The 23,707-nt window shown below is 40.3% G+C and overlaps 1 protein-coding gene and 1 long non-coding RNA gene across 6 annotated transcripts; one reads left to right on the plus strand and one right to left on the minus strand.

The window, feature by feature from the left end:
* Positions 1–673: 673 nt before the first annotated feature.
* Positions 674–22,283, minus strand: LOC121693574 (NACHT, LRR and PYD domains-containing protein 1 homolog). 2 transcript variants are annotated; one of them, XM_042073119.1, is made up of 8 exons: positions 22,142–22,283; positions 19,953–20,035; positions 15,539–15,661; positions 15,356–15,406; positions 12,356–12,613; positions 10,474–12,157; positions 8,613–8,695; positions 674–823 (listed from the first exon to the last, which is right to left on the minus strand). In XM_042073119.1, exons 3-7 carry the CDS (start codon positions 15,588–15,590, stop codon positions 8,641–8,643), a joined length of 2,100 nt encoding a protein of 699 aa, XP_041929053.1. In that variant the 5' UTR covers positions 15,591–15,661; positions 19,953–20,035; positions 22,142–22,283; the 3' UTR covers positions 674–823; positions 8,613–8,640. The 2 variants fall into 2 exon arrangements, with proteins under 2 accessions (XP_041929053.1, XP_041929054.1); XM_042073120.1 differs by lacking the exon at positions 22,142–22,283 and having other exon boundaries at positions 19,953–20,046.
* Positions 16,084–22,821, plus strand: LOC121693576. 4 transcript variants are annotated; one of them, XR_006025539.1, is made up of 4 exons: positions 16,084–16,195; positions 20,925–21,279; positions 21,372–21,548; positions 22,425–22,821. It is a non-coding gene; the product is annotated as an uncharacterized LOC121693576 (long non-coding RNA). The 4 variants fall into 4 exon arrangements; XR_006025541.1 differs by lacking the exon at positions 16,084–16,195 and having other exon boundaries at positions 20,378–21,279; positions 22,425–22,526; positions 22,642–22,821; XR_006025540.1 differs by lacking the exon at positions 16,084–16,195 and having other exon boundaries at positions 20,378–21,042; positions 21,159–21,279.
* The last annotated feature ends 886 nt before the right edge of the window (positions 22,822–23,707 follow it).

A 23,707-nucleotide genomic window follows, 5' to 3' on the forward strand; every position in this document is an offset into this window, starting at 1 on the left:
ACCCAGAAAAGGGAAGTAATATAAGGAATATAAGACTGACCATTTTCATGCTCACACCATTTACCTCATAGCACACATTTCCTTTAGTTATTACTTATTATGACTAAATGTATTTTCCTGAATAATGGTTATTTGTGAAGTGAATTATAATGTAGCTCAATGAGAAAGTGAAAATGACACACCAGACACCACCCATCACAAGAGCAGAACAGAGACTCTCAGCTGTATCAGCCCCCTTAGGTAGATACACCCTGCCAATCAGAACAGTGAGTCAGGTGAAGCACAGAGGAACCTAATGCAGTGTGTCAGATCCTGTGAGCTGATGTGTGAGTGAGGAGCAGAGAGACTCCTCAGCTGTCAGCACAGCTCAGGTAAGCAGGGGTGCTGCTAGATAATTTGGGCCCTATGACAGACAATAATTCTGGGTAATAATAATGAATGAATTAATGAATAATAATCCCCCCCTCCCCAAGCGGTGCCCCTGCAGGTAAGCACAGCCTGCCATCTGCACAGCTTCCCCCAGCAGCAGAGGACCTGATGGTATTTCACACAGATTCAACCTGCCACTCCTCTCTGGAGATCTGCTGGAGGCTAAACGCATTCTTCTTTAAAGTACACAGAGGTCCATCTACCTGATGAGACGTGAAATGTTCCTTACTGCATATAATCTTCAATCCGTGTAGTCTTGTAGAGCTGCAGGAGCCTCTCAGCAGTGGTGATGGTGATGGTCTTAACTGAGATGTCAACTGCACCCACAGACTTCTGCATGGAGAGGGCGCTGAGGACCTGCTGCACACTCTCCTCTGACAGACTGCTCTCCACACTGTAACACACAACACACACATGTGGCTGTGCTGATTCATGGTGTTGTGAAGAAGCATTGAATGGACAACAGGAACATTGGAATTGACACATCCAACTATAATTTGGTCTAAAGGAGCATCCTTCACCCTCCTCTTCCTCCACAGCAACCACATCCTTATGGTGGAGGAGCATGAGGTGAGGCGCACACATGAATGGTGACAACTTAATGAATGAAACACTTGTACTGACCTTGGGTGTAGGGCTGTAATTAATCCTCACTGGATTCAGTCCATTTGCAAACACACCTGCAGTAAAAAAGCCACAGGCCCAGATGGCATCTCTGCGATGCTCTTAAAGGCCATGGTTGCCAACTCTCATGCATCTGGCGTGACACTCACGCTTTCAGCACCAATCTCACGCTCTCACGCACACGCAAGAAATGTCACGCCAAATCCATTTTTTTTTTGCAATCCGTTCATTTTTTGTTGATGACTAGACTAGACCACAGCATTGTTTCTAAATGACAGGAGACAAGTTTAAGGCATAAACATGTCTTTAGACCAACAGCAGGTATGTCTAATATCTGCCTAACGTTCTCAGCGCAGTTTTCTCTGATTGTTGATTCGCTGACTATTCCGATCCGTGACACCTTCACAGAACACGCTGCTATTTAGACATATGAGGCAGGCGGACACAAAGTGTGGCCGCCCATTCTTCTCTGTTGAACTACTCACAAAGTAGCCTAGTCATCACACAGATATCACATTAAATAACTTTTTCTCAACTTTTATACGGTGCTATAGCCGCTATGTGATAAACGACTCGCAAGAAAATTAACTTTCAAGAAATAATCATATTAGCCTACTCTACAGCTCTGCGCTCATCTCAATTCATATATGTGGAATATATATATATAAGTTTTCGTTCAACACATGACAAACCGTAAACCAGAATAAACAGACCTTACCGAACACAAAGGTGTAATGCACAATACAATAAGCCGTTCCAGAGTAATCCGGTTTTGAAATGGTAGCAAATTTCTATATGGTCTCAAACTTTGGGCTTTAAGTGTCTTAAAACTGAGTTGTGCTTAAATACCTATATATCTGTAAATATTAAAATCAGATGATATAGGCTACAGCTCATGGCTAAGAGTTTGTCTATGTAGCCATAATGATTTATTTTCATAATGCATGTATTTAAGTGTGCTTATATTGGGCAATGCATGATTTCATAACAGGCCAAATAGAAAATAAATGTTAAATATAGCCTAGATCTAATATTAAAATTACTGTATATGATATAGGCTAGTATAGAGTTAGATAAAGTTGGATGGCTCCAGAACTCACACCAGTGGATTGTGTCTTAAAGGAGCCCCACCACTTTTATGACACTAGCTGTTCAGTTGACCTTTAGTTTTGTTGCTACTGGGCATAAAGGGCAGGCAAATTATGAGTTCTGTCCAACACATAAAGTCAGCACATTTGAATCATATCGCAATAATACCAATAACCGTGATCATTTTGGTCATGTTTTTTCATCAAATGTTCATACTGTATCTCTAGTGGCTGGTAAAAAAGTTGACGTGGCTGGTAGATTTTGGAATCCGCTGGCCACAATGGTAGGTGGAAAAAAATATTTTATTCCCATCCCTGATACATACATGTACGTACACTCATACACACATTCATATTTGTAAGTCAATCTGTCCATTTCTTTCCACAAAACTTGCCAGAAGTCATCATTTAAGGGGTTATTTTTTATTTTTTTTCTACCGGGGGGGCATCCCCCCGGACCCCCCTAGCACTGCTGAGCTACTACCTTTTTCAGGTGGGCAAGGGGGCCCAGTGGCTCATAATCCTTCCATGCCACTGGGTAAAACACACTGGTCTTGTTTTCAAATGCAATCAATAAATTAATTGTACATTTTGAAGAAACGTTTCCATTCTATTGTTTTTTTTTACCAGGGATTATACTTCCGAGGGCCCTGACATTTAAAACGAGACATTGAGAACTTTGAAAAAGCACTGGTAGTTTACTTACAATTCCAGTTGCTGCTACTGGAAGAAACGGGAATCCATGCATTTCCACTGAATTATTTTTGGAATCTGATCCCTTATCATACCTGTTCATTCTTACTCGTCGCTCTACATATCGTGAATAAATTCAAGATGGCTGCAAACGCTAAACTTCGTGAAGATACTGTCTGCATAAATCGTCTTGTAAGTAAACTACCAGTGCTTTTTCAAAGTTCTCAATGTCTCGTTTTAAATGTCAGGGCCCTCGGAGGTCTACCAATGAAGTGTGGAGATACATTGAGCCTTGTAAATGGTGTAAAACAGTGATTTATTTGCATGGCCAGCCTGATGCCAAAGCACCACCATTGAAAAAGCTGTTGGTAGCATCGGCTAACTAGCACCAGATTTTGAAATGCAGGGGACAAGCCGAGATGGGCTATGAGACATACGTTCACACTCGGTATCATGTTTCAACACACTTTAGGTCAATATCACACCGGAATTCTCCTTTAAGCCTTTGTTACTTATTAGTTAATGGTTTGTTCATCATTAGTAATTTATTGTTCATACATAATTTATCATCAGTAAAGTATTTGTTCACACAGTTATAAATGGTTTGTTCATAGTAAATAAGCCTATATCTAAAATATGTTTATACATTATTGTTGATACTTAATAAATTATGGAATAATATGTTTTTGATTAAAGTAATATTTCCATTATTTAACAGTTGTTACATACACATGCACTACTGATTAGTTAGGGTGAGGATACATATTTTATAAACCACTTCCTAATACTATAATTCATGATTAACTCAGGAGTTACAAGTGGTTAGTTAATTATATTTTGTGAGCTCATCTAAAGTGAGGACGTTTTATGCCTTGCAACACATTTAACTCCTGAGTTAATCATGAATTATAGTATTAGGAAGTGGTTAATAAAATATGTAGATATAGGCTTATTTACTATGAACAAACCATTTATAACTGTGTGTACAAATACTTTATTTATGAGAATTAACATAGGAGCAATGCTTTACAAATGATGAACAAAGCATTTTGTAATAGTTTGCAACTGGTTTATAATGGGAAAATGATTTAATTTATAAGTGGTTGTTTCATTATTTATTAAGTATAAATCATGTACTTACAAACATTTTTTTTGGATAGGCTTATTTACTATGAACAAACCATTTATAACTGTGTGAACAAATGCTATACTGATAATAAATTATGTATGAACAAGAAATTACTAATGATGAACAAACCATTAACTAATAAGTAACAAAGGCTTAACAAATGATGAATTGTGTGTAGTTATTATAAAGTGTTACCCAAAAATACACCATTATAAGTGCTGAAGTCAAAAACGTATCCCAAAAAGAAAGCGCAAAAGTCCAGCAGAGTTCCGTGCAAAAATTCCTTTAATGACTACATAGCGCAAAGCCTGAGTGCAATTGAGTGCACTCTCGAACAATTGTTGAACACCAACATTTATACCCCTCCTTAGATGCTGACACAACATTTGCCAACTTCGAACCCACAGGTGGCGTTATGAAACTATCGTTGTTTGGTCTTATCTTCGCAAGTCAGCACTATTGCTGCCAAGGGTACGAACCTTTCACCGTATAGCACAAGTTCAGAGGTTTACACAAAGTTCAGGGGTTTATACAGTGATCACAGGTCACACATCGTTCATGGGTTACATATCGTTTTCTCTCATACTAGCTGTTTTTGAGTAGAGCCCGCCTCCGATGACATCTTTATCTCTGCAGCTGCAAGGCCAAGCATGCTTTTTTCAAACAGGCTTCACCCATCCACAGTGAGACACAAAGCGACAAAGAGAGACACAGGGATAAAGAGCGCACATAGGGGGAATTCTGGTAGAATAGCTTCAGTATGCAATAGTATTAGTTAAACTTGTTATTTAAAATGTTATTTAAAGTATGTTGGTTAGGAATAACTTCAGTGTATCACTTAATTATGATTGAGGTTATATGAATACATGCTTTACAGTTTCAAACTCGTTCTCTCATCATGATGTCTACAAACCATAGTGATAATTTTATACAACACAATATAACAAAACTGGTACCCTACTGATTCTGTCTGATGGTTTTAACTGCGATTCGGATTAGGCTACACCTGATTTTAAAAGGCGGCACATTTTCACCGCAAAGTGTGCACTGCATCATGTAGCCACTCTGCGTATTTTTATGTTTACGTCCACATTAAATCCATCCCACTTTGAACAGTTTTATTTTGAACAATTACCTTGGTCTCACTCATTGGATCGAAATAATAGAAATAGCAAACTCCAAGTCATGGTAGGGTACGTTAAGCTATAAGCACATAGCCAAATTAAACATGACCAAGGAAAAAGTGAACAGGACACTTTTTGAAACTATTTCAGCTTGTGTAGGCCTATCAGTGCCTTCTGAACATATTGAACAAACTTTTAAAAATACCGCGATAATACCGAAAACCTTGATAATTCTGGTCACTATAACCGTTAGGTAAAATTTTCATACCGTTACATCCCTAATTTTGATATATAAGTCATATCTGACTATAAGTCACAGGGCCAGCCAAACTATGAAAAAAAGTGCGACTTAGCTAGAAATAGCTTTTCTAACAGAACATTAGATTTTCAACATCTTATTTCAACAGTCCATGATTTCAGTCTGGTTTCTGTGCTTGTTTTGATACTGTCGCCCACATGTGTCTCAGGAATATCAGGCATTGCTCTGAAGTAGTTTTTTGTCCTTCCTAGACAGCCAAACCTTCTAACGACATCCGAGCGAGTGACTGTCTTGCAGTATTAATGTAAATGCTCTGTCTACACTGAATCCTTAAAATATGCCCTTTATTGTGTCATATTTGTCAAAATAGCAGAGCAACGCAAACGAAAGAAAGAAAATAGAGACAGGCTGTCACACACAAGTTGTGTTCAAAACGTTGCACTGAATCATGCTGCATAGAATTGCATTGTGTTGTGTACAGTGAAGACATTCCGATTAAAAACAACGTAATTTTAGCACATGTTTGGACGTGGGGTCAGCCAAACCTGTCCCTGCTCCCCATTTATATTATATTATATATTTGGAATTTGACCTTGATGCATTGAAATGGTCAAGCTCTGGATGACAAACAAAAAAAAAACCTAAACAACCAAATGACCAAACAAGACTGCATTTCTTTATCTTTTTGGAGTCCAAGATTGTAGTAAGCAACCTTGGGCCACACACTGAGTATGTTCCACACACACATAATAATTAAGTAAGGTGTTTGCTATTGTTACCATTGCTGATGTTCTCAAAGTGACAACAGTGGGCTCAATGATCAAGCAGGAGCCAAGTCAGACCAGGCTACTCAGGCAGTGTTAGTAATGTTCCACTAATGTTGTGGGATTTACCTGTAGTGCGTTACTATACCTGCCGGACTAATGATGCTTTGGTTGCCTTGGTATTTACAATAAATAATTACTTCCCTTTGTGACCACCATTTCCTCTAGCTTCCTATCAAAAAGCTCCTGGCTACAGCGCTCATACCATATATGGTTCCAAGTGCCCATGGGGACCCTGGTTTGAGTCCGGAAGAAACCCGGGTCCCCCCCCATCTCTCTCTTCCTGTCTGCCGCTTCACTGTCCTATCGTAATAAAGACAAAAAAGGCCAAAAGGTTGCTTGGTCTCAGTATCACACAAGATTAGACACCAGGAACCCCCTGCACTTTATAATGACTGACATGGGATCTTCTGACCTTAGTGAGTCAGGATCTCAGTTTAACGTCCAAACGACTGCATTTGGCGCCTGCACTGGGGAATTTGAAACTGGCCAACTATTAATACCACTTCAAGAAACAGGTCTCCCATCCAAGTACTAACCATGTCCTCACATGCTCAGAGCTGCCAACTCTCACGCATTGGCCGTGAGACACACACATTTGATTAGTTTCACACACTCACACGCCCGATTTCTCACGCTGAAGTGTCCACCCAGTCGCCTGAAAAATGAGTTTTATCTATAGATACAAATTTTATTGGAGTTTTTGGCTGGGCTCTGTTTAAGCCTGAAAATGATAACCAAAATGATTTTTCTTGTGAGGTCTGCTGTTCAGAGCCTGAAGGGATTTGCTATGACCATGCCGGATTATCCAGACCAAACGTGACGTGAATTTTACAGTGTGTCTCCTGGGTAACATAGGTACACCTGGTAATTTTTTCAGAATTTTTTGAGACCTAAAGTCGTGGGCCCTGGTTGAACTGACGTGGAATGACCCTATACATATCACACATCATGTGAACGAGCGGAATCTAAGCTTTCCAAAGATAGCGCCAAGTTGCTGTGATAAATGGTTCGCGAGAAAATTAACATTGAACTGACATGCAATTTAGGCTAAGCATATTTGCATTTTGCACACAGAGCACACCCATTACTCTCGGTTAAATATTTCACTAACCCTTCACACAACACATGGCAAACCCAATATCACAATAAATAGCAAACTGCACCGAATACGAGGATATAAAGCATGCCTCTGTGCAATAAGTGGTTCCTGAGTAATCCGGTTTTGAAATTGCAACACATTTCTACATAGTCTCATTGGGGCGAAATTATAATGTATTCTAATATAAACTATTTGTCAGTACATACAGTTTTGTAAATTGCTCAGCCATAGATTATCCCACTGTCATGGTTCTTATATTGTCAGGTTCCAGCCAATCCCACTTACACAGATAAATGAATATATTTCTATTGGCATGCTTCCTAGTGACATTAATGCAAAAATATGAAGAAAATCAAATAATGAGACACAAATATTGATATAAAGCCTGACATAAGCCATATGCAAACATTCACATCATACATTCCCAGATATGGGTACATCCTGAAAAAAAGGAAGAGCATGTACAGTAGGCTATACAGTAGGCTAGATGGCCATTACAATGAACAATATCTTATCTTAAATGAACTAGCTGAATAACATAGATGACCACTTCTGCATAATTTCATGGAGTGCTGAAATGTACACGCATTTCTGAACTGTGAATTGTAGCATTTATGTTTTGTGGTTGTGAACTTATTGCAATATCAACATAACTATTCCACCTGTGTGTGCATGGTTATAAGTGCAAAATAGTTTAGGCTACAGCACAAATATTTCCATAAAAATAAGTCTGACCTCTGAATTTATTTTGAAAGTGCACCTGATTGATGCACTTAAAAGTTAAAATATACAAACATTTCTTAAATTCTTACAAAACACCCTTAGGACGACACAACATCAGATGAATGCAGGTTCAGGCTGAGGTCCTAGTAGTAGATCCCTTTGATACCAATGTTAATTAAACTCTGGGACCCTGGTCCCTACACCTGAGAACCACTGATGTACGTTTTTTTTTTTACTGTACGGTAATAAGGCTGAATGAGCCAAACAAAAATTTCCGCAGCAAGATTTTGGTTGGCCCCACCAAATCTCACTCCAAGGTTTTTTGAAAAGTTGGCAGCCCTGCATGCTTAGCTTCAGTCACTCAACAGAGACAGGGTACATGGTGGCAAAAGCAGGATGATTTTGTGCTACTACAAACGTTTTACCTTTTGTTTTTCAGTGTGCCCACCATACACACTCATCAGCTCAAAGAGTGTTCACATCTTGTGTAGCAAAGAAATGTTTTCATGCCAAACACTGAGAACTTCAATTTTGAATTGCTGACTACATTTTCCTTCAAACACACTCACATACACAAAAGGCACAAATGTGTTCATATGAGTGGACATAGTTCTTACCGTAGGTCACTCAGGATTCTTCCCTCCCCTAGAGCTGTGGTGAGATCATTAACATCAGCATCAGCAGCTGCCCAACATGTAATCTGCAAACACACAAACACACAGCCAAGCAGCACACCTGACAGCTGCCCAACATGTAATCTGCAAACACACAAACACACAGCCAAGCAGCACACCTGACAGCTGCCCAACATGTAATCTGCAAACACACAAACACACAGCCAAGCAGCACACCTGAAGACAATATTGGCTTTAAAGCAGCACCAAAGAAGATTTGCTCTTATACAGCAGATCAGCGCAATAATACATTTGTTAAACTCCTTAATATAATAAATGTGTGTCTTTGCAACAAACTCTAAACATATCTTGGATACAATATGAGAGCTCCAAAAGAGGCCTTTAAGGATCCATTTGAAAGTCAAGTCAAGTGATTTTTGACCGTTTTAAAGCAACCCTAGAGGTTTTTACCAAAATTATGTTGAAGTCACATGAACTTTTCATAGGGCTAATGACAGTTCTGACACACTCCGAGGAAATCATTTTGTTTGTAATATTAACACAATTCTGTTGGGTGCTGCTGCAAAGAAGAAAGTGGGTAAAACCTTCTAGTGAGGTGGCAGAAGTAGTACCTATGGTATTGTGTGTGCTAATTAGCAAAGTATACTGTATGGTATTGTGTTTGCTAATTAGCGAAGTAGTATACCTATGGTATTGTGTGTGCTAATTAGCGAAGTAGTATACCTATGGTATTGTGTGTGCTAATTACTGTACTGTACTGTGGTAAGTATTTCTCGGATTATTATTTACTATGTAAAGTCACAAACATTTATGTGAGATGTTGTTACGGAGCTCAGGGACATTGTGCTCTTGGTGGTTGTACATATAACTGGACTATACTAATTCAGTGGCTTAAAATACCAGTTTTTTAAACATAAGCACAAAACTAAATCGGAGTGTTCCTGCCGATGATGGCAGGCTTTCCATCACTTCCCAAAAGATGACGAATCAAGACTATGTCTGAAGAACTTGAACTTAAATGCCCCCCAAACACCATTCATTATACTTAGAAGCAGAAGTTGCTCCCACTTTTGATGCAAGGCCTCATGGGAAGTAGGGAACCTGTGCATAGACTACACACATTTCCGTAGCGGGTAGGAACACTGAATTCTTCCCACCACTAGGCTCGTAGGTGGAGTTAGACAGCTACCGATGTGCATAGAGTGAGCCTACAATGTATAAATGTCAGATTGTGAAAAGTTGCAGATTCCTCAGTTTATGTTTGTAAGCCAAGTAATTCAAGTAGTCAGCGGTTTAGCTCATGCTATGCCTACTGGCCTCTATTCAAGTCTGATTGCAAAAAGGAAAAAAACGATGGCAGCCAAACCACAACAAATGTCTGATCGTGAATGTGTCATTTATTTCCATGGCAACAAGTTCTGAAGATATAATGTTCACTATTCACACAAGCCACACCATAGGTTATCTTGGTTAGGCTACCATCACTGAGTGGCAAAAAGATGAATTGCGTAGCAGCATTCCATTTGAATCTCTAAAATTAAAATGTAAAAAGCTGCTTTGCTATAAACTGTAGTGTAGAATATAAATGGATACTACTTACAGGAATTAGGCGTTCTCTTTATACAGACTGCTGTCCATACATTACCCCTATATCATATCCGAGTTATGTTTATAGTTTGTTACAAAGACACTTATTATACATTTATTTTATTAACAAGTTAATTTATTATTGCACAAATCTTCTTTAGTGCTGCTTTTATGAGAAGTGAACTTGAACTCAAAGTGACTTTAAAATACCTTAAGTGTTTATTTAGTTGATTCTATTCCACACACACACACTCACCTCAGCTCCTCACACCTGCTCAGCTCATGCTGCAGCATCTCCAGCTTCTCTGCCGTGATGTTGCTGTCTGTGAGCTGCAGGCTTCTGATGTTCGGGCAGCACTGCAGGCAGTACCGCAGCGCCCAGCAGTCTGTCCTGGTCAGGGGAATGGAGTCAAACGCTATCTTGCTCCAATCTCCCATGGCTCTCCTCACAAACTCCTCCTCATGGAGCTCATAGAGACAGTGGAGAATGAACACCATGACAGCAGTTTCCTCAGAACTTTTGCTTTGTTCAATGAGATGAAGAATCCACTCTTCCAGCTGCCCTCGAATGGAAGAAACACATGGGAGCTCAAGTTCCTCAAGGTTTTCTATCACTTTTGTATTTGAGAGGCCAAAGAGAAACTGAATGACAGGTAGGAGATGGGACTTGGCTTCATATGCATTAATGGTACTGAGCAGCTCTTCGATTTTCTCCTCATTCTGGTCAAAGGTGTAGTAGAGGGCAGTGAAGAACTCCTGGAAACTCAGATGCATGAAACTGTACATTTCTTTCTTTCTGACTGTCTTCTTCTGGAGAAATTTGCACAGGAAGGGAACAGTGGCTAGATCTGAGATTTTACTTTCCACACTCTCTTTCTCAAACAGGACTCGCTGCTCCAGCATCCCTCTCTCTGCCAGCTGGCCCAGGCTCCTCAGCAGAGTGGGGACGGGCTGACTCAAATGCTGGCAGTGGTGCTCCAGCAGAGTGGACACAAAGTCCACAAATATGGAGGTGGTTGTTTCTAGCTCAGTCACTTCAGAATTTTCTTTTAACTGCTCCCTGAAAACTGTGCACACAATCCAGCAAATGACGGGAATGAAGCAGGAAGTGAAGAGTTTGTGATTTGTCTTCACACTGCTGAATGCTTTCTCTGCTATGTGTTCATCTTGACAGAACCTCTGGAAGTACTCCTCTACTCCCTTCTCAGAGAAACCCAGAGTCTCAGTGGAACGCTGAGGGCGTTTGAGCAATTTGCTCAGTGTGTCTGCAGCAGTGGGCCTGGTGGTGACCAGCAGGAAGCAATCAAGAAGGATTGACCCCTTCAACAGAGCACTCAGAGTGGCCTCAACAGGAGCTGGTGTGAAAGGGTCTTTGACAGATGAGAAATTGATTTCATTCATTGTGAATCGCAGTTCATCAAATCCATCTATGAGGAAGAGCACCTTCTTTGGTGAGTCCTTAAGTTTCTGTGAGATCAGTGGGGTAAATGTCTGACTGCAGTTCACAAGATCAACCAAACTTGTCTCTCTAGACACCTGGTTCAGTTCTTTACATCTCAAGTGTAAAATAAGTTCAAATCGATCCTGGTAGAGGTTGCCAGATGCCCAGTCCAACATGATCTTCTGTGCCGTAAAGGATTTGCCATGTCCAGAGTGGCCCTGAAGAATGACTGCTTTAGGAACTTCTCCACGGTCATCAGGACTGAAAAATTGGTCCACAGTGGTGCCTTGATATGCGTCCCTGGCACTGAAGAGACTCACTCCTCTGAATCTAATCTCCTCCTCTCTCTCTTTCTGCTGTCTGTGTTGCTGGACTATCAGCAGGTCAGTGTAGCGGTCAGTCATCAGCACATCCTGTCCAGGTAGGGAGTTATACTCTTGCACTGTCTTATACTGCGAATAGATCCAATCCTTAAGATTGAAGATCATTGGGCTATGGTCTGAAAAAGTATTACAACATTGAAATGTTAATATTGTGTTGGTAATGGTACATCATTATCATCATCATCATCATCATCATCACCCCGTGATGTGCTTTTCTCACTAGACCACATTTTCTCCTGGGGGTTTCTCCATATCAACATGTTCACCTGAGAATTGGTTAGCCATAATGGTCATCCATTCCACTGGACACTCACCACAGACACCAGGCTCCACGTCTTTAAGGAGGGAGAGAAATCTCTCACAGGCCCGGTCACCCTTCTTCAGCACCATGTCCACCAGGCAGGTCACCTGGTCCTCCGTCACACTGTGCTTCTGCAGAACCTCATTCCTCTCTCTGGCAGTAATCACGGGGGGCATGTCAGAGGTGGGTTCCTGAAGGCCATCCAGCAGAGCTTTGAGAGCAGCATCTCCAATCCCGTTTATGAGTTCACTCCGAGTGTTAAACACTCGATCTGTCAGGAAAGAGTTTTTCGCAGAAATTTCTTTCTATGAGGAGACAGAAACAGATGGCCAAGCCACACACCTCCATGCAAAAGTAACTGTGACCGATACAAGCACTGTTAATATAATTGTATGGTGCCATAACTGTGGCCAATGCAAACACTGTTATTATAACTGTAGCCAGTGGCAGATACAAGCATTGCTATTTTTCAGTTGTAATTGATCACTGATTTGTTGTTTCTCTCAGGGTGATGGCCAGAGGTGGAAAAAGTACGAAAACATTGTACTCAAGTAAAAGTACCAATACTTTGATGAAATATTACTCAAGTACAAGTTAAAATACCAATCTGAAAATTTACTCAAGTAAAAGTAAAAAGTAGTCCATTTAAAATGTACTTTAAGTAAAAGTTACTTAGTTACTTTTTTTTTGGGGGGGGGGGGGGGGGGGGGGGTACCAGAACAACCAGTTTTACCAGAGACTTTCTAATGAGGAGATACAGCACTCAAAAAATCCTCCATAGTTTAGTATATGTGCTGCCGAAGCGATAGTAATGCATGGGGTTAGTTTGTAACGCCAATATGGCAGTTGTCTACACATATTACAACCCTTTCGCAGCAAAACGTTGACATGTGAATACATTGAGCCAATCATGTGGTGTGTTGAGAATACATTGAGCCAATCATGTGGTGTGCTGTGAAGACATCGTGCCAATCATCTGTTGTGATCTCTCCTTTAAGTTTGAGCAGTAGTTGATTTTCAAAGTTAGTTGCACTCATCCTTGGTCGCTTTGCAGTGAACAGTAATCCAGCACAACTGAAAAGCCCCTCACAGGCACCTGAGGCAGGCAGGCCAATGTTGAGTTGCAGAGAGTTTTTTTTATATTTGGAAACGAGCAGAAGGTTCAGCAGATTAAAGGGGAACTGGGGGGAAAAGTGGAAGTATAGGGCCCCAATGTAGGAGAGGGCCCTTGAAAAGTGGAATACGGGGGGCACAACATTTTCACCAGGCATTAGTAATAACTCAGGTAATCCACACATAAAAAATCCAAACAACTCCATAAGTAGAGTCATGTGTAATGAAGTGGAATAACACAGGGAACAATTGAACACGCTAAGAAAAGGCACTAAGGCAAGGAAAGAAAAGGAATCTTAGAGAGTAGTTATCCTTTCTATCTGTGCAAATTAATATAATCTTAATATAATATAAGCTTGGTTAGTAGCCTACATATTGATGGGCTATAAAAAAGGTTTTTCATTACCAAGGTGTCACACAAGAAACATTTCATGATGGATAAAAGCAAAAAGCTCTCCCAAGACATTTGCAACCTTATTGTTGCAAAACATATCAATGAAACTGGTTACAGATGTATTTCAAAACTTCAGAATCTTCCAGTTAGCAGCATGGGAGCCATTATCTGCAAGTGGAAGGAACATCACTGCATCATCAACCGGCCATGCACAGGATCTCCTCGCAATATTTCTGACCAGGGAGTCAGAAGGATAGTCAATTCCAAGAGCCAAAGACCACTCAGAGAAAGCTCCAGAAAGACTTGAAGGCAGCAAATTCAATTAAACAGTTCTGGCAGTAAAGATCAGGATTCACAAGAGGGATCCAAGGAATCTGTTTAGAACAATGGGCCAAAATCACACCTGATACTGCGACTAATACGTTTTGTCATAGGAAATTTCTTGATGCTGTCATTACAAACAAAGGCTTTTCCACAAAGTATTGAAGACATTTCAGTAGGCGTTCAATACTTTTTTCCTGTGTCATTCCACTTTATTACACATATTGTTTTTTATATGTGTGTTAATATAATGTGTGGTGAAAATTTCGAATAGAATCACTGGAAGTTTAGGCTAATTACTGAAAAAAAATCTAAGCGTTCATTACTTATTTCCACCATATTTTACCTGAATATTTTAACTTCCAAATTAATGTCAAAATGAATGTCATACAAAATGTAAAGTTTGACTGACTGGATGTTTATACAAAACATAGTGAAAACTGTCTAAGGTCACTCTCACTCTCCCTTGCTAAAGAGCTAAATGGTTTAGTCCGCCTGCACGATTCATAAGGTAGTCTATCTTTTGTTTATTTAGTTGAGCATCGCTTGTAGTGGACCGCTAATTGTTGTGTTGCTGGTGCAATGTCTTTATCCAAGAAGTCAGGTTACCAAAAACAAATGCCAAAACAGGAAAAAGAGAGAAATGAGGGGAAACAACTGCTAATGAACTACTTTCCAAAGGTGAGCACAAACGTCAAAACACGAAATCCCATGGTGTTTGCTTGAATATCTCCAATCATAGTGCTAAAACGAACTGAGACAACCCATTGAAATAGCGGGAAATACACTTTCATAGGTTAGGCTACACATGTAATCTGATGCATCTCGTGATCCAGCTCCATCTCAATCACTTTCAGAAAGACATGGCGCCAGCTTGATTCATGTCCTGTTGTAGGCTACATGCTGATCATTATCACTAGGCTAGTGGTTTAGGGCGAGATTTTTTCTCTCTCCCCTTCTGTTTTCGTTAGTCTTAACTTTTTTTTTTACTCAAGTAACGGATGGGATTTTTGATGTAGCGAAGTACAATACTTAACTCAAAATGTAATCAAGTAAAATTTAAAATACCGATTTTATAAACTACTTAAAAAATACAAAATACACAGAAAAACTACTCAATACAGTAACGTGAGTAAATGTATTTCGTTACTTTCCACCTCTGGTGATGGCTGTCGCAGGGCTTACCTGTGGCTTTAGGTGGAGATGGTGCTGATGTCTGATTATCAGCACCTTCACCTGTGTACACAGATTTAACGTGTAACGTGTAATATAATGTTTACAGCGGTACATCATTGCAAACAAACCTTTGCCAATATTCTTGTTAGTTTTCTGGTATATTTCTGTCTATAAATACAATATGTGACTGACCTGCCCCTAATATGTCCATGATTTCCTGCCCATCTAGGGGCGTGGTGGCCATCTGGTTCTGTCAGCACTGTTCACCACCTTGAGCACAACTTTATCCTCAGGCCTGGTGTCCTGATGCTGACACTGTGTACACCAGGGGATCAGGGTTTAGTGGATCAGCTTCAGCCAGTTAGCATTACAGTTGGTAGTCAACACCAAATTATGTCGCTATATGGATTTGGTGGTTGAGCTGGGAGGATCAGCCACATGCAAGTCATAATTTGAGAACATTTGTGAAGCCTTGTTTGTGACGCTGTGGGTGAAACTGAGTATATCGAAACCCAATGATTATTTATGTTTTTCTAAATTAGCTAGCCTAGCTAGATATGAAAGGGAATTTTGATATTTAATTATCCACACTAGTGAGTGTTACATCTATATGGCAACTCTAAACCTACCCAAATTAACCATGGGATCACTAATATACAGTGATGGGAATAACAGCGTTATAAATAACGGCATTACTAACGGTGTTACTTTTTTTCAGTTTTCATCAGACGCTGAGCAGATTGGCTGAGGTCGAGTAAAATCTCATGGTAAGCCAATCAGAGGTAGAGTTAGGCGGGTCTTCGAAAGCATGCATAGTCGGACACGCAAGTCAGTCAACGAGAGACACAGGTATGGCGAGCCCAATTAATCCAAATGTAGCCTTCTCTAAATGGAAGTGTAGCCATTACTTTCCCCTCCAAGAAAGTAAAGGAACGAATGTAGGCCTACTTGGGAAATGTACATTATGCCCTGGGCAAAAGTGCCTAACCACGTCGGTGTCAAGTAATTTAAACTTACTCAAACGTATTTCAACGTTGCATGCTTACACAAAATAAGTGGCCAAGGCCACCGAAGGAGGAGACAGTGCCACCAAACCTAAGCAACTGAAGCTTGATTTTAAAGGACAAGTTCGGTATTTTACACTTAAAGCCCTGCAGAAAGCTGATCACCGTGTCTCTGCGGTCTGCATTTTACTGAACTTCGCCAGAGGTTGAAAGAAATCGCCCAAAAAGCTCTTTCGCCTGAGAAATACAGCGGTTCCCACATTACCTCCTGGGACGACAGAGTTGGAAGAATTTGGGGTAAGAACTTATTTGTTATGTCCATAACCTGTCATGTTCACATCATAAGTCTAACACTAACCCTAGCCTACATGAATAATTTGGCTACATGATTTTGTACGTTTACTATTTTTTTTGGCTGTGGAACTTTCATGATGAAAACGTAATGATTCACGTAGGCTATCATTCACATCGTGCAAGTTCCAAGACATTTTAGCATTAGCCATGGTTGGACGTGACAATAATTTGGATAGCGTAGTAGCCTACGATACCGCGACTGCATAAGACTACAGAAAGAATACAAACAACCCCATATCCGTTTCCGGCAGCGGAGTAATACCGTACCTCACTGCACATCCAATACAAGTCAATGGAGTTGGACAAAAACTACGATAAAACCTGTTGGAAAGAATCTTTTGCAGCGATTTTTGTGTGAGCAGATATGTAGTGGAGGATATGCTGCTATTTAGTTAGAACTTACAGAAGTTCTGTGTCGCCTGTGTCTGCGTCGCTCACCACCAAAATAGTAGTCAGAATGGCGAACCCCAAAGACTGATGCGCTGAAATATTAAACTTATTTGTTTGCAGAAGACACAGAAAATTCCAATTAAGTAATTTCAAAATGTTACTGACAAATAGACACTTTACAAATGGACAACCTTGTCATTATGTCTGAGTTTATTTGCAAAGCTTATTATGTCAGTGTAGCCTGGGTGTTCCCATGCTGCCTTGCGCGCGATTTGATTCACGTTGCTAAGGCAGCCTGGAGACCATGGAGCAAATTTTCGCCTGAGATAGGGAACCAATCACAGAACAGGGGGGAAAGCAAGACGATGATGAGCTATGCACAGACGCATTTGATAGACATCCGTGGCACCCAATAAACGGATCTGGGCATTTTTTTCAAATACGAGAAAATGAACGTTTGGTTCCCAGACCACGTCTCATTGAGAAGTGGTGGCGCTAGCCAGGCTAATGTCAGTGAGCAGTGTTGCTACTCCCCACAGTAGGTTGCTTGAAACACCAGCTATCAATACACAGAATTATGTGTGAATTATTACCGATTCATGCCAAACCAAAGCACTGTGCTAGCTACAGTAGGCTCTATAGGTTGTTGCTGCTAACAAGCAAAGATTCTTGTGGACTATGATCCTAATCTACCCCTCACTCTGGCTTGTGATTCGTCAGCATATGGTATCAGAGCTGTCATTCAGCATAGAATGCTAACAGGAGAAAATTGCCTCATTGCTTATGCATCACACTAGCCCCTGTTGAAAATAAATATAAATATTTTCAAATTAAGAAAGGACTGTCATTGATATTTGGAGTAGAAAAAGTTCCACCAGCACTTATGGGGAAGAAAAGCTGATGACGAATCATAAACCCTTGCTGACTCTGTCTGGAGAACACAAGAGCTTCCCCACCATGACTGCAGCCTGAATTCAAAGATGGCCTCTCATCCTCTCTGCTAATGACTACACTATTGAGTATTGTGTGTCAGAAAAGCACTGCAATGCAAATGAACTTCCTAGAGTTCTTTTGCCTGACACAAGTGATGCAGGGACGACGGCCATAACAGAGAGCATTCATGCTTTGTTAACTGAACACTTTGAGCCATCGCCACTGAGGCCATCCTTAAAAATATTTTTGTTTGCAGTAACAGCCAAAAAAAAATTAAAAATGGGTCGGTAGGTAGGTCAATATTTTTTTTTTCAAGATTCAAAGTAAAAAAAAAAAGTAAAATTTTGGTCATGGTGATTACGTAGGAATGAATTTACACAAATGTGCATATCGTGACGTAACTGACTGGGTCTTCAACCCGTGCCTTCAGGCGCACCATTGCAAACCTCATTCTGATGCAGGTTATATAGACCAGCCTTTCTCAAACTTCTTTGACCTGAGGCCCGGTCATGGCAGACTTTTGGGTCATAGGGCTCATCTACATGTACCCAGAAAGAAGGCTACAATAGCTCTTGGCCACGTTATATTGAAATTTGACTATACAATACTCAATGCTATACAGTGTATTATACAGTCTCTGTTCTGTTTCTAAGGAAGTTCCAAAAAACAACGTCGTTCTATTAAGTTTCGTTAAATAAATAAATAGCCTTCCAACAGGTTTAAGCGGAGCTTTGATACCAACGTTATCGATTAGTTTCAGTTTCTCTCGCGCAGACGCGCATTGAATGAATGCTCATACCACCACTTAATTGTAGGGCTCCATGTTTAATGACATCGATAGCAGAAACGTTTGTTTTCTTTTTTCGTCGATCCGCGGTTTCTTGATCAACTGCGCAGCAAATTATCAGATGAAGCACCGGGCCTAATTTCACTCCACGACTCCGCGGACCAGCAGTCTCCATGTTGCGGACCCATATTTTGAGAAATGCTGAATAGACCACAACCAATTTCAATACTCCGACACGGTCACCGTTAGACTAGGGCGAGAAGGGATGAGAAAAGATCTGGCCACAGTTCTTCCAGAACTTCGTGCCAAGTAAAAGCGTCATCAGTTTGTGTGAATGAAACGAAGCGTAGGCCATAGTGTGACATGCGTAAAACCAATGGTGTAGAGATGACGCCACAGGTTGTTTTTTTTAAGTGAGCCACGTTTGCATGTAGGCAATTTATATTCACAATACTTGGGCCTACTAAAAGAAATATTATTTTATTGCATTTGTATTGGTTGTTTAGAGTAAAAAAAAAAACAATCGGTCGGTATTAACGCAAGTTTACAACCGGCAAGTCGGTCGGACTAAAAGGGGAAAAAAATAAATATTTGGGTCGGTTCTAAATTGACAGGGTCGGTCGGGTTACGGCAAACGAAAATATTTTTAAGGATGGCCTGAATGCTGACCAAGTTGCACGTACGCACACAGACAGTATGCTATCCAAGGTTCTGAAGTACATCCTGACTGGATGGCCTGATAATGTGAAAGCCTTCCACACATGTAAATGCAAACTGTCTGCTGAGCGTGGATGTGTCCTGTGGACAAATCATCCAAAATAATTTGATTTCATATCATAGCTATGCAGATGACACACAAATTTACTTAGCTCTGTCACCAAACGACTATGGTCCTCTTGAGTCTATGTGTCAGTGTATAGAACAAATCAACACCTGGATGTCTCAAAATTTTCTTCAGCTGAACAAAGAAAAAACTCAAGTAATTATATTTGGTAAAAAGGAGGAAAGACTTGACACAAAAGGATACTGTTAAAAATCTTGGGGTATCAATTCTTCAACCTTTTTTGTGACATACCTCCGAACTTCAACAGAAATATAATGAATGTTGAATACAATTCATTTAGTAAAAAAAACTCACCGTTTTAACTTCTTTTTCTCGCTTTACAGGAATCTCCTTCAAGTCCCGTCCCTGTAGAGAACTGTCTGGACGTGCCACAGGCACTTAAAGCATGTCAAGAGAAAAGTCAAAGTCAAAAAGTCAAAGTCAAAGTCAGCTTTATTGTCAATTTCTTCACATGTTCCAGACATACAAAGAGATCGAAATTACGTTTCTCTCTATCCCACGGTGAAGACAAGACATATTTTACCAATTTAAGTCCACAGACAAACATAACATTCAAGTAAACAAAAAAGTAAGTAAATAAGAGGGCACATATAATAATGAAAAAAATAAGAGCAGCAAAATTTGGTTTAAATTGTGCATAGACAGTCAATAAAATACTAGTGCAAAGTCAGGCCAATAAAAGGCTTGGGTAGTTCTGTTTGACCTAAGTAAGAAAGAAAGTGACATAGTGGTGCAAGTTATGTAAGAGCAGCAGAAGTGTTGTGAACCTTACTGATCTGTGTTAACTCTTTCCTCCCCACTCATCTCTCTCTCTCTCTCTATCTCTCTATCTCTCTCTCTGTTCTCTGTCGAATTTTAACTATGTCGATTATAATTTAGGACAATATGAAAATATCTGACTTCTTTTATTATCTCATTCTCCTGTTCACTACATTCAAATACCAACTGCTTGGGGAAAAAGTTAATCACTGCTGATACTAGAGATGTGCCCCTCCATGCCGTTCCAGTGTCACTCACAACTTTGCAGTGCAAACCACTGAGAGAATATACCACTTGACTCTCTGATTAAAACCAGATCCATTACTGTAGACAATGGGACAAGATTGGAAGCTGTATTGGCATACAACAGTGCAACAGTGCATTCTGAGGACATCCCATTATTTTTGAAGATCTACCACATTTTTGGAGTTTTGGGTAGCTGGTATTTATGTGGGAAAATGCTAAGACCCTCCAGCTTTAACAGCCACCTACACTGCTACCTTGTAGAGAAAGATTCTCTTTGGGAAGTAGTGTTGCCTGGTGAAGAACTTGCTTTCCATGGGCTGGATTCATACACCAACTCAGACGGAAGACTCACTGTTTCTGTACGACATTGCATATAAAGGTTGTTGTAATTTGGGAACTTTTGGTGTATGGTTTTCAGACCATAATCAATTGTGGTTTTGACATTTAATGGCAAGCTGTTTGTTGCGGAACTGTGTATACTCTTGTCATTTGCAGAGCACTTTATTCCCTGAGTTTTCCCTGAGGATGCATTGAGATATTGGAACCCTCGATTAACACACAAGTAAAACTAACTCACCCGTTTAAAAGGAGAAGATACCCTCACAGTAACCGACAGGTATTCATTTATTTTAGCATAACTTAAATAAGTGTTCACTCTGGATCGACAATGTTGTTCATTGTTGTTCATTCAATATGAACTTTTTTCAGCTCTCAGGAAACAACCCCTTCAGCACAGACTTATTTTATTCAACTACCAGTGTTTCCAACTCTCCTGAAATGAAAGCTAATGGAGGAAAGTCCAGGCTTTCATATTGCTGCCTACAGATCAAAGTGGAGGTCCTAGATCATACAAGTCCTATTTGATTCAATTTGTATGTATACATGGTAAGTTTATAGCATGAGGTACAGCTTTACTTAATGCTCTTCATTTGCATTCATGCAAAAAAGCAACCAGTCATTTAAAATATACTGCTCATTTAGATGCATGTAGGCCTACTATGAAAACCACACTTAATTTGTAATTGTAGAATATATTTGTAATGGTAAAATATTTTTATCTGTATGATTTGTACCCGTTGAATAGATTTGTAAGTGTAGGGCATATTTGTAATATTGACAATTACTTGTACAGATAATTTTTACAGTTACAAATAATTTCTACAGTTTGAAAACGTGATACACACGTTCAAAGCATTTGAGTCTAATATCCTTTCATATGCGTATACAAGGAATTTGGTCTTTGCATGTATCCCATCCGTGAATTAGTGAACACACAGAGCACACAGTGAACACACAGTGAGGTGAAGCACATACTAACCCGCAGCAGTGAGCTGCCTGCTACAGCGGTGCTCAGGGAGCAGTGAGGTTAGGTGCCTTGCTCAAGGGCACTTCAGCCATTGTCACTGATCGAACCAGCAACCCTTCGTTTCCAAGCCCGAAGCCCTAACCAGTAGGCCACGAATGCCCATGATGCTCACCTATCAAGTATTTCAGGTAGATTGTCAGGCCTTCAGTTTACACAGGGGAAAATATGATATTCACTATCTGTATCAACAATGAAAGAAGAGACCAATGTTCATTTCCCTCTGAGATAATGTCACCAAACATATGAATGGCAGATTGCGAAGTTAACACCAGCATTGAATAGCATTTATACCCAAATCATTACCATCATTATCCAATTTAATAACAGGGGGGCGGTTTTTCCTTTCTGTGTAACCATAATTGAAATGCTGTACTCTCAACCCGATTTCTCTGGAGATGACAAAGTTGGCCTTCAAATACTGCAACACAGGCTTCATCTCAAGCTGACCTATTCCCTCCAAAATGTTGTGCATAACATCGACAGAGAAATTTTCAGAGGTATTAAAGTACTGTAAAGTATTCAGTAAACAATGCTATACTATAACAATATTCTGTACTGTTACGGGCTCGCCTGTTACTGCCTCCTGCTGGGCTGTTCTTGTTTGTGTCGCAGGTTGGGAGTTGTGCAGGTGTCCCGGTCAAGTGCCCCAATCGACTTGATGGACCTGCACCTATATAGGGCTACCTCGCAGGGGCAGGGGCTCTCTCTCCAGGCGTTGCTGCTGTTGGATTATTAATTACACTTGACTGACTCGCAGCACATTCGATGCTTCTCACCACTGCATTTATATTGACTAGCTTACTTCTATTATTTACTTATTTACATTAATAAATTAATAAATTACTTTTGTAAATACTTTATCCTCGTTTTGTCTCCCATTTATGTTGCCACGCCAACTACGGACCTTGGTTTGGTAACAGTACCCTGAAAAAAGATAGAAATTCAAGGATACAGCCTTATTGACCACAACAAAGACGTACATTTCTGTCAGAGCACAAACCATGGGTCAATTTAAGGTGCCTAATCAGGAGATTTGAGTTGTCAAAAGTAGCACCACAAACATAGCACAAGATGCTTTTTGTATTGTTCCTCAGTTGAGTAACCTTGCCCTTAGCTACCCTAGGTGTTTCCTTTACCTGGCCGACGTCTATTTTGTAGATTGTTGTTTGGATAAAGGTGTACATATTGTGAAGTACTTTGTTGTAGGACGTACTGAGCACAAAATGACTCTTAAACAGTTCATCAAACGCGCCAACTGCACTGGCTGACATGCATGGGATGGCATACTTGTCGAGAACAATGTAGTATGCATGGATAGTGTTCTTCTTGGGTCCAACTGCAAGGAGGTATGGCTGCAGTTGTGTACTTTTCTTGGTTGACCTGCTGGTGGCTGTGCCTCTCCTCCCTGCACTAAAGTGTTTGACCTGCAGGGAGCAGACTTCTGGGAGCTCACTGGCATGCAGTGACAGGGCTCTACCAGAAGAGAGCGCCATAGAGCTGAACTGAGCCTATTTTGCCTATTGTGGGTACTGCCAGACACACACACACACACACACACACACACACTCAAATGTATTGAAGCATTAACAGACATACACAGAGAATGAAACACAAATACAGAAACATATGTGTAAAGGTGGAGCTTCCCAAGACACACACTCATTACAGAATCCAATAT

Source organism: Alosa sapidissima, chromosome 19 (assembly GCF_018492685.1).
Source record: "Alosa sapidissima isolate fAloSap1 chromosome 19, fAloSap1.pri, whole genome shotgun sequence".
Classification (NCBI taxonomy): Eukaryota; Metazoa; Chordata; class Actinopteri; order Clupeiformes; family Clupeidae; genus Alosa; species Alosa sapidissima.

Excerpts from the sequence above, each read along its gene's own strand:
- LOC121693574 (XM_042073119.1), bottom strand. The coding sequence starts at position 15,590 with ATGGCCACCACGCCCCTAGATGGGCAGGAAATCATGGACATATTAGGG. Across the intron at positions 12,614-15,355 it reads ATCTCCACCTAAAGCCACAG|ATCGAGTGTTTAACACTCGG; the intron begins GTAAGCCCTGCG and ends CTTTCCTGACAG. Across the intron at positions 12,158-12,355 it reads CGTGGAGCCTGGTGTCTGTG|ACCATAGCCCAATGATCTTC; the intron begins GTGAGTGTCCAG and ends ATACTTTTTCAG.